At 42.0% G+C, this 11,222-nt stretch overlaps 1 protein-coding gene across 1 annotated transcript; it reads left to right on the forward strand.

The window, feature by feature from the left end:
• Positions 1 to 1,088: 1,088 nt before the first annotated feature.
• Positions 1,089 to 2,095, forward strand: LOC104106619 (metallocarboxypeptidase inhibitor-like). The gene is made up of 2 exons (XM_009615197.4): positions 1,089 to 1,248; positions 1,495 to 2,095. Exons 1-2 carry the CDS (start codon positions 1,182 to 1,184, stop codon positions 1,707 to 1,709), a joined length of 282 nt encoding a protein of 93 aa, XP_009613492.1. The 5' UTR covers positions 1,089 to 1,181; the 3' UTR covers positions 1,710 to 2,095.
• The last annotated feature ends 9,127 nt before the right edge of the window (positions 2,096 to 11,222 follow it).

Consider the following 11,222-nt stretch of genomic DNA (forward strand, 5'->3'; position numbering starts at 1 on the left):
CGAACAATATAGTATCTTTAGACCGTTTAGTCCAACATTTACCGTAAAAAAAAATTCACATTACGCAAATATAAGGAGAGCGTTTTTCAGATCAATTAATGTTCAGTAAGTGAACTAGTAAATATGCTTCCCCTAAAAAAGAAAGAGAAAACTAGTACTTAGGTTGGTGGCACATTGCTTTCAGTAATTAATAGTAATACATATATTCATGACATTACTTTAGTATTTAACTATAGGGGTTGGTGGCATAGTACTAGTGCAATTTTAGCTTACACCCATTTGACTCGTCCAATCAGCTCACGATTGGATTGGTCATTGACCCACTTACTTACTCAACTCATCATCCAATCTATTTCTGGTCATCTAAAGTTGAGCTAATTTTTAGTTCAAATTGAACCATGAATAACTTTACTAAAAAAAAATTAAATTATTTTTTTTATTTGATAAGTTATATATGACCATAACAAAAGAAAAAAAATATTATTTGATTATTAAACAATTCATAAGAAAACAATACACATTAGTTAAAGTTTGGTAAGAGTTGAGCGGGTTGGGCTATAACCCAAATTTTAGTCCAACTTAAACCAACTCATCTCAGCCCAAATTACTTTTGACAAGTCAATAATCCGCCTATTAATTCAACCCGCCAATTTGACACCCTACACAATACTTCACTAATTAATCCGCCGTACCAATGCACGTTCATCCATAAATTTTGACTTCTAGTTCTATGGCATGGTCCTCAATCGACTGTTTATCCTTATCTATAAGGGTTCCAATGATCCACGAATTAAACGTGCTGGTAGTTTTTTGTAGCCGTCCCTAAATTCAATAGTCCGAGTAATTTAGATTTGTGCTAATTAAGTTAATTAAACGAAGTTTATTGATCTAAGAGTCTTTCGGAAACAATCTTTCTACTTTCACAATACGTACTATCCTCCCTTATTTCTACTTATGAGAATATATTGGACATGTTGTTATTATATATATATATATATATATTATCAACAAAAAATATGAAAAAACTTGAGTGGTTGTGAGACATTTTGATTGTCAGAGATGGACTAAAATAGCCAAAACTCTCGAGAAAGGCTTATAAATACGACTTTCGTAAAAGGAAGGAAACGCGTCTATATTGTACTGTAAGTCTCTCAACCTTGAAGTTTAACTTCAGTATTACAATGGCTGAAAAGGGTCTGTCATATAAACTCGTTATCATTTTCACCGCTCTCCTTGTGGTTATTGCTGGTAAGTCATTTCATCCTTCGTCCCGACTTATGCGAATAATTTAACTTTAAATTTTTTGTTTTACTTTTAATGAGATAATTTTATAGTCATACAAATATTTATAATTTATTTTATACATTACAAATGTTAAAAAAAAAAAAAATCTTAAACTTCATGCTCAGTCAAAGTGCATCACATAAGATGCAGCGGAGGGACTATTAATTATTTTTACGAAATTCAATTTTGAATTTTGATTATGATTTACAGCTTGCTCCACGAAAATTCATGTGATGGCCCTAAGAGATCTACCTAAAGATGTATTACCAATTGCAACGAAACTATTTCAAGAACAATATGATGCAACTTGTGGGAAACCTTGTAATACTAGGGACGATTGCTCTAAAGGTTGGCTCTGTAGTGAATGTTATAATTTTAGAAAGACTTGTGGGCCACTTATTGGTGATGTTATTATGGGCATGTGATTTCAGTATTACTTCTCCTTCCGACCTTCCTGAGCACCGGACAAGTGGCAGACTTTATACATCGTGTTACCTCGTATTAACAGAGTAACATAGTCCTGTATTTTTAATAAATAAATAGCCGCTCTACCAATCCGGTTGAGTTGTTGTTGTGTTGTTTTAGTGTCTCTTTTGTCTTTGAAATTGTCTGTACTCTTGTTTTCAACTTTTAGTCACTTATAAGATAAATAACAAGTGACGAAAGTGTCGTTCAAGAAAAAAGTATGATGGACTGATCAAACACTCTGCAGGCTAAGAAAAGAATCTGCCGCTGTTGATCTGATAAAATACAGCATATGTGTGTAATGTGTTCGTCAATTAAATAAAAGAATCATAAAATGTGTGTGATATATGTTTCCTTTGCTTTATCTCCCTTCGAATTCATTTTCCATTTATTCCACATGGCGTCTCCAAATCTACACTTTTCTCTAAAATATAAGACATAAATACCCATGACCGAGACACACCTTTCTTTTATGGGTTTCTATTAAACTATTCTAAAAAAAATAGAATAAATATCTCCTTCAAATGTCATAATCAAATTTTTCTTGGGGAGATAAAACACACTCGTCTGCCGTGTGTGTATTTTATTACTCCTTTTTCTCCTCCCTCATTATGTTCCTTATTTTGATTTATTATTTTACTTTTTCATGACTAGTAGAAACACCATGACAACAATGAAGAACAAAATTTTAATTCTCACTGCGATTTCCGATCAAAAGATGATATTCCCGTATGGTAAGCAACTTTCACTTCCAACCAAGAGATTGTGAGTTCGAGTCACCCCAAGAGCAAGGTGGGGAGTTCTTGGAGGGAAGGATGTCGATGGTCTATTGGAAACAGCCTCTCTATCTCATGGTAGGGGTAAGGTTTGCGTACACACTACCCTCCCCAAATCTCACTAGTGGAATTATACTGGGTTGTTGTTGTTGTTGTTGTTGTCGTTGTTGTCGAATTTTTAGGTAAAGGACTGTATATTTTCGAAAGAAAGGAAAAAATGTTAGTTTAAGTTTATGTCATAACTAATTAAGTGTAATATCCAATAAAAAGATGACACTTGTACAAATAATCAGATTTAAATTATTATGTTTTTTGTTAATACAAAGATTAAAAGATAAGAATAAACCCGAGAAAAAGTACCCATCTATAGTCAAAAATATATATTTTTTAACGAAATGGTATTGTAAATGGAGCGTCTTTTAATGGTGGCTTTGTCATTTGGGTAAAAGAAAGAAGCAAAAGACAAAAGACTAAGAAAAAGACTAGTGAGTAATTTTTTTTTCCTTCGCACTCTCTCGAAGAGAGTAAAATGCCTACACTTTGCCGTGCAATATTTAGTGGCAATAATTGCACCTCAAAAGAGTTTAGGGTTAATAGATACCCGAAAAGAAAAGGTGTATAGCTGAAATTTTGATCATAGGTGCAGAGGTACTTGTGTTGAGGTTTTTGTTATTTAAGATGAAATAGTCTTAAAATGAGGGTGAATGGGAAATGGAGGAAAAATGAAATTTTTGAGTAAAATTTTAAGTTTTCCCCTCTTGACAATAAAGCATTGTGTCACGGGCCCATTTTCTTACATTGGGTAGCGGCACCTGCTCGCCCGTGCGGCGCCTGCAGTTCCCCTCGCTGCAGGCCAGCCTTCCAATCCGTCCCAGGATTTCCCAAGCACGATCCTGTGTCTGTCGGTTGGGCTCGCCCTCAGGCTCGCTCCAACCTGTGCCGCCCGTAAGATGCCTAGGCCCTTGGCCCTAGGCATGTCGTGGCGCTCCATCTTAGGATCACAATCCATGCGCGCCCTGGGGACTTGGCTTTGGACATGTCTTGTCCTTAGCCCAAGACTGAGCATCGCTCCCGCGTGCACAGCCCAATCCTCAAGCTTACACTCGTCTAGTGCATCCGCGACTAGCTCGTGCCTCGCCCGAGTAAGGCAACCTTTAGTCCTTGGCCATTGTCATGTGCCTCTTTCGTGCCATGCCCATACATAGCCCTCTTGCAGTACGCTTCCATTCCGTAGTAGTGCAGTGTCGCCCACACCTGCACCTTTAGGCCAACGGACCCTTGCTTGCATGGCTGAACCAAAGCCATGCTCACAAGTCGACACATGATGCCCCTATGACAGGCGCGTCAAGTATCCAATCGGCGTGGAGGTCTCTTTCCAACACTCGGCAGCCCGCGGGGCTAGCCGTTCCACAATAGCAGCCTCCACTGCCCTATTGATGCCCAACGCAGGCCCTAAGGCGTTGCGCAGCCCATACGAGTTCCCAAACTCGTATGGATACCTTTGACACTCCCTTGAGTCATCTAGGCAGGCCCTTGGGGTTCTCCCCCAAGGCAGCTCGTTCTATGCGGCTCGGTGGCAGCACGCATGGGGGAGGCAGGTCGGAGCTTTCATCACCTATACCCCCCTTATATATGCTTAAAATTAAAAAGCCCAAGTTGCCCGAGTAGACTGCTCTACGTCAGACCATCAGAAGGCTCCTTTCTCACCAGTTCTTGGCCGAAATTACAACCCCAAATTCTGGGTTGTAACATCCTCCCACACTCATAATGTCATCGCCCCGATGACACATCATGGCTTAAGACATCCCGGAGTCTGCCCCCTCAGGTATGCCCATTCAAGCTCCCTTTGTCCTGTGGGTTGGACTTCCTCGAAGTCCTTTCTCAAAAGGAGTCGTGCCCCATGCACTCCTCCTCCCAAGTATCTTCCAAGCGTGCCTCTTGCACTTCACCTCTATTCGGTGTTCACTTGGAAAGTGCCTCCGCACTTGCACCCTCTGGTGTCTAACTTTGTGATTGACCCACACTAGTCAAATCACACCATGACCCTCACGGTCTTCATGTCCGTCTGAAGCTTTCCTTCACAGGTTAGCACATCAATGTGCTCTTTTGACATCGCTCCCGTAGCCATCCGCTTCCGTAGCCTCAAGATGCCCTCTTTGGCATAGCTCCCGCAGCCTTTCGCTCGCGTAGCCCTAAGATGCCTTTGGCATGGCTCCCGTAGCCTTTCGCTCCCGTAGCATTAAGACGCCCTCTTTGGCGCGGCCCTAGTAGCTCACTCGCTCACTTGGCCCTCAAACGCCTCTGGCATAGCTCACGTAGCATTCCGCTCCCGTAGCTCTCTTTGCCTACTACCTTGAAGATGTGTTCGCTTCCAGACCCACGACTTTGCCCATATGCCTCTTGCATAGGCGGGATCCTCCCACACTCAATGTGGAGGATACATTTTAGCACTGTCGTCTCACTTGGCATTCGGCCAGCTCTTGAGACGACCTTCGGTGAGTACTACATTCCCAAAGTCATAGCATCGCCGCCTTTCCGAACAGAGTTCTTTGTTCTCCGGCCGTCACTTCCTCAGCAAGTAGCCAATGCTCCCGGTAGTACTTCAATACTCGCCCTATAGACAGGTACTCTCTTGGTCCTGCTAGCACGGCTTCCCGGTTCGGTGTGCCACGCACTTGGACACTCTCGGTCCCCGATCATTCGACATACCCCTTTCCAGAATGATGACACCTTCCAAACTTGGGAACTCGTCCCATTCCGCAACTTCGCTATACCCTCAAATTCTTTTCCTCACCTTGGCAATGCCCTCAGGCAACCCAAAGTCTTTTCCCGAAGGAAAGACACTCAGCTTGATGCGTTGCACGCATCCTTGGCAAGATCTCCGCTATGATCATGCCTAAGTTTATAGTCCATGGCCTACTCTTTCGTAATATGGTTGCACGACCTGGCAAACATGGCATTCTCTTGGCCATCCGACTCATCGGCATATCACCTCATTCAGTAGCACCTTAGACTGACGAAAGACAATGGAATCACCCATTTCCTTCGTCGACCATTAGTATCTGGTTCTCGATCTTTGTTGGCATATGAACATCAATCTCTGCTTTGACGTGATCTCGGCACTGACATCCAAAATGCACTAGCCATATCCACCCTTTTGCCTTGACGTTGTGCCACGGCATAGTATGGCCTTAATCAGCTCTGATACCAAGTGTCACGGGCCCATTTTCTTACATTGGGTAGCGGCACCTGCTCGCCCGTGCGGCGCCTGCAGTTCCCCTCGCTGCAGGCCAGCCTTCCAATCCGTCCCAGGATTTCCCAAGCACGATCCTGTGCCTGTCGGTTGGGCTCGCCCTCAGGCTCGCTCCAACCTGTGCCGCCCGTAAGATGCCTAGGCCCTTGGCCCTAGGCATGTCGTGGCGCTCCATCTTAGGATCACAATCCATGCGCGCCCTGGGGACTTGGCTTTGGACATGTCTTGTCCTTAGCCCAAGACTGAGCATCGCTCCCGCGTGCACAGCCCAATCCTCAAGCTTACACTCGTCTAGTGCATCCGCGACTAGCTCGTGCCTCGCCCGAGTAAGGCAACCTTTAGTCCTTGGCCATTGTCATGCGCCTCTTTCGTGCCATGCCCATACATAGCCCTCTTGCAGCACGCTTCCATTCCGTAGTAGTGCAGTGTCGCCCACACCTGCACCTTTAGGCCAACGGACCCTTGCTTGCATGGCTGAACCAAAGCCATGCTCACAAGTCGACACATGATGCCCCTATGACAGGCGCGTCAAGTATCCAATCGGCGTGGAGGTCTCTTTCCAACACTCGGCAGCCCGCGGGGCTAGCCGTTCCACAATAGCAGCCTCCACTGCCCTATTGATGCCCAACGCAGGCCCTAAGGCGTTGCGCAGCCCATACGAGTTCCCAAACTCGTATGGATACCTTTGACACTCCCTTGAGTCATCTAGGCAGGCCCTTGGGGTTCTCCCCCAAGGCAGCTCGTTCTATGCGGCTCGGTGGCAGCACGCATGGGGGAGGCAGGTCGGAGCTTTCATCACCTATACCCCCCTTATATATGCTTAAAATTAAAAAGCCCAAGTTGCCCGAGTAGACTGCTCTACGTCAGACCATCAGAAGGCTCCTTTCTCACCAGTTCTTGGCCGAAATTACAACCCCAAATTCTGGGTTGTAACAATTGTCCCATATTGGAAGAGGAAAAGATTTTTGGTGGGTATATATATAATTGCTCTTCTTGTAGCTCTTAAAGAGTTAAGAAGAAAGCAAGTCTCGCGCCATCATCGTCGCTCGCTTCGGCTACGGCTTCGGCTTCGGCTTCGAATTTGGTCAAATGATTGATTGATTAATTTTTTGGACCAAATTTATTTGTTAATAGTAAATATTAACGTAAGATTATCCGCATTTGTAACGGATATGTTCCAATCCGTGTATTGACCACCAGCTACAATAGCATTCGCCTAATGCTCTTCCCACCATGGCCAAGTGCTTGCTCCACAAACAAGCTAGTGCATGCTCCACCATGGAGGATGGAGAGTCGTTCATCTTCAAAGCTGGCTGCTATATATATGTGCAGCAGCTGTTGAAGAAAGACACGAACGAAAAATAAAAACACCACCAAAACTGAAAACGCTCAACTTTGGCTATACATTGCACTCCTTCCTCTCAGCGTTTCCATACGATTTTCTGAGTTTCTACTCCTTTGTTCTGTATTGTTTTAACTTCAAACAAAGCAACTGTAAGTGTGATTTGCTAAAATAAAATTTTTGAGTAAAATTTTAAGTTTTCCCCTCTTGACAATGAGACATTGTCCCATATAGGAAGAGAAAAAGATTTTTGGTGGGTAAATATATAATTGCTCTTCTTGTAGCTCTTAAAGAGTTAAGAAGAAAACAAGCCTCGCGCCGTCGTCGTCGCTCGCTTCGGCTACGGATTCGGATTCGGATTTGGTCAAATGATCGATTGATTGATTAATTATTTGGACCAAATTTATTTGTTAATAGTAAATATTAACGCAAGATTATTCGCATTTGTAACGGATATTTTCCAATCCGTGTATTGACCACCAGCTGCAATAGCAGCCGCCTAATGCTCTTCCCACCATGGCCAAGTGCTTGCTCCACAAACAAGCTAGTGCATGCTCCACCATGGAGGATGGAGGGTCGTTCATCTTCAAAGCTGGCTGCTATATATATGTGCAGCAGCTGTTGAAGAAAGACACGAATGAAAAACGAAAACACCACCAAAACTGAAAACGCTCAACTTTGGCTATACATTGCACTCCTTCCTCTCAGCATTTCCATACGATTTTTTGAGTTTCTACTCCTTTGTTCTGTATTGTTTTAACTTCAAATAAAGCAACTGTAAGTGTGATTTGCTAAAATAGAATTTTTGAGTAAAATTTTAAGTTTTTCCCTCTTGACAATGAGACATTGTCCCATATTGGAAGAGGAAAAGATTTTTAGTGGGTATATATATAATTGCTCTTCTTGTAGCTCTTAAAGAGTTAAGAAGAAAGCAAGCCTCGCGCCGTCGTCGTCGTCGCTCGCTTCGGCTACGGATTCGGATTCGGATTCGGATTCGGATTCGGATTTGGTCAAATGATCGATTGATTGATTAATTTTTTGGACCAAATTTATTTGTTAATAGTAAATATTAACGTAAGATTATCCGCATTTATAACGGATATGTTCCAATCCGTGTATTGACCACCAGCTGCAATAGCAGCCGCCTAATGCTCTTCCCACCATGGCCAAGTGTTTGCTCCACAAACAAGCTAGTGCATGCTCCACCATGGAGGATGGAGAGTCGTTCATCTTCAAAGCTGGCTGCTATATATATGTGCAGCAGCTGTTGAAGAAAGACACGAACGAAAAATAAAAACACCACCAAAACTGAAAACGCTCAACTTTGGCTATACATTGCACTCCTTCCTCTCAGCATTTCTATACGATTTTATGAGTTTCTACTCCTTTGTTCTGTATTGTTTTAACTTCAAACAAAGCAACTGTAAGTGTGATTTGCTAAAATAAAATTTTTGAGTAAAATTTTAAGTTTCCCCCTCTTGATAATGAGACATTGTCCCATATAGGAAGAGAAAAAGATTTTTGGTGGGTATATATATATAATTGCTCTTCTTGTAGCTCTTAAAGAGTTAAGAAGAAAGCAAGCCTCGCGCCGTCGTCGTCGCTCGCTTCGGCTACGGATTCGGATTCGGATTCCGATTCGGATTTGGTCAAATGATCGATTGATTGATTAATGTTTTGGACCAAATTTATTTGTTAATAGTAAATATTAACGTAAGATTATCCGCATTTGTAACGGATATGTTCCAATCCGTGTATTGACCACCAGCTGCAATAGCAGCCGCCTAATGCTCTTCCCACCATGGCCAAGTGCTTGCTCCACAAACACGCTAGTGCATGCTCTACCATGGAGGATGGAGGGTCGTTCATCTTCAAAGCTGGCTGCTATATATATGTGCAGCAGCTGTTGAAGAAAGACACGAACGAAAAACGAAAACACCACCAAAACTGAAAACGCTCAACTTTGGCTATACATTGCACTCCTTCCTCTCAGCATTTCCATATGATTTTTTGAGTTTCTACTCTATTGTTCTGTATTGTTTTAACTTCAAACAAAGCAACTGTAAGTGTGATTTGCTAAAATAAAATTTTTGAGTAATATTTTAAGTTTTCCCCTCTTGACAATGAGACATATATCCCTTATTGGAAGAGTAAAAGATTTTTGGTGGGTATATATATAATTGCTCTTCTTGTAGCTCTTAAAGAGTTAAGAAGAGAGCAAGCCTCGCGCCGTCTTCGTTGTCGTTCGCTTCGGCTACGGATTCGGATTCGGATTCGGAATCGGATTCGGATTCGGATTCGGATTTGGTCAAATGATCTATTGATTGATTAATTTTTTGAACCAAATTTATTTGTTAATAGTAAATATTAACGTAAGATTATCCGTATTTGTAACGGATATGTTCCAATCCGTGTATTGACCACCAGCTACAATAGCATTCGCCTAATGCTCTTCCCACCATGGCCAAGTGCTTGCTCCACAAACAAGCTAGTGCATGCTCCACCATGAAGGATGGAGGGTCGTTCATCTTCAAAGCTGGCTGCTATATATATGTGCAGCAGCTGTTGAAGAAAGACACGAACGAAAAATAAAAACACCACCAAAACTGAAAACGCTCAACTTTGGCTATACATTGCACTCCTTCCTCTCAACGTTTCCATACGATTTTCTGAGTTTCTACTCCTTTGTTCTGTATTGTTTTAACTTCAAACAAAGCAACTGTAAGTGTGATTTGCTAAAATAAAATTTTTGAGTAAAATTTTAAGTTTCCCGCTCTTGACAATGAGACATTGTCCCATATTGGAAGAGGAAAAGATTTTTGGTGGGTATATATATAATTGCTCTTCTTGTAGCTTTTAAAGAGTTAAGAAGAAAGCAAGCCTCGCGCCGTCGTCGTCGCTCGCTTTGGCTACGGATTTGGATTTGGATACGGATTCGGATTTGGTCAAATGATCGATTGATTGAATAATTGTTTGGACCAAATTTATTTGTTAATAGTAAATATTAACGTAAGATTATCCGCATTTGTAACGGATATGTTCCAATCCGTCTATTGACCACCAGCTGCTATAGCAGCTGCCTAATGCTCTTCCCACCATGGCCAAGTGCTTGCTCCACAAACAAGCTAGTGTATGCTGCACCATGGAGGATGGAGGGTCATTCATCTTCAAAGCTGGCTGCTATATATATGTGCAGCAGCTATTGAAGAAAGACACGAACGAAAAACGAAAACACTACCAAAACTGAAAACGCTCAACTTTGGTTATACATTGCACTCCTTCCTCTCAGCATTTCCATACGATTTTCTGAGTTTCTACTCCTTTGTTCTGTATTGTTTTAACTTCAAACAAAGCAACTGTAAGTGTGATTTGCTAAAATAAAATTTTTGAGTAATATTTTAAGTTTTCCCCTCTTGACAATGAGACGTTGTCCTATATTGGAAGAGGAAAAGATTTTTGGTGGGTATATATATAATTGCTCTTCTTGTAGCTCTTAAAGAGTTAAGAAGAAAGCAAGCCTCGCGCCGTCGTCGTCGTCGCTCGCTTCGGCTACGGATTCGGATTCGGATTTGGAATTGGAATCGGATTCAGATTCGGATTCGGATTTGGTCAAATGATCGATTGATTGATTAATCTTTTGGACCAAATTTATTTGTTAATAGTAAATATTAACGTAAGATTATTCGCATTTGTAACGGATATGTTCCAATCCGTGTATTGACCACCAGCTGCAATAGCAGCCGCCTAATGCTCTTCCCACCATGGCGAAGTGCTTGCTCCACAAACAAGCTAGTGCATGCTCCACAATGGAGGATGGAGGGTCGTTCATCTTCAAAGCTGGCTGCTATATATATGTGCAGCAGCTGTTGAAGAAAGACACGAACGAAAAACAAAAACACCACCAAAACTGAAAACGCTCAACTTTGGCTATACATTGCACTCCTTTCTCTCAGCATTTCCATACAATTTTCTGAGTTTCTACTCCTTTGTTCTGTATTGTTTTAACTTCAAACAAAGCAACTGTAAGTGTGATTTGCTAAAATAAAATTTTTGAGTAAAATTTTAATTTTTCCCCTCTTTACAATGAGACATTGTCCCATAT

This window comes from Nicotiana tomentosiformis, chromosome 11 (assembly GCF_000390325.3).
Source record: "Nicotiana tomentosiformis chromosome 11, ASM39032v3, whole genome shotgun sequence".
Classification (NCBI taxonomy): domain Eukaryota; kingdom Viridiplantae; phylum Streptophyta; class Magnoliopsida; order Solanales; family Solanaceae; genus Nicotiana; species Nicotiana tomentosiformis.

Coding starts and splice junctions, on each gene's coding strand:
- LOC104106619 (XM_009615197.4), top strand. CDS start 1,182: ATGGCTGAAAAGGGTCTGTCATATAAACTCGTTATCATTTTCACCGCT. Junction 1,249..1,494: donor TCTCCTTGTGGTTATTGCTG/GTAAGTCATTTC, acceptor TATGATTTACAG/CTTGCTCCACGAAAATTCAT.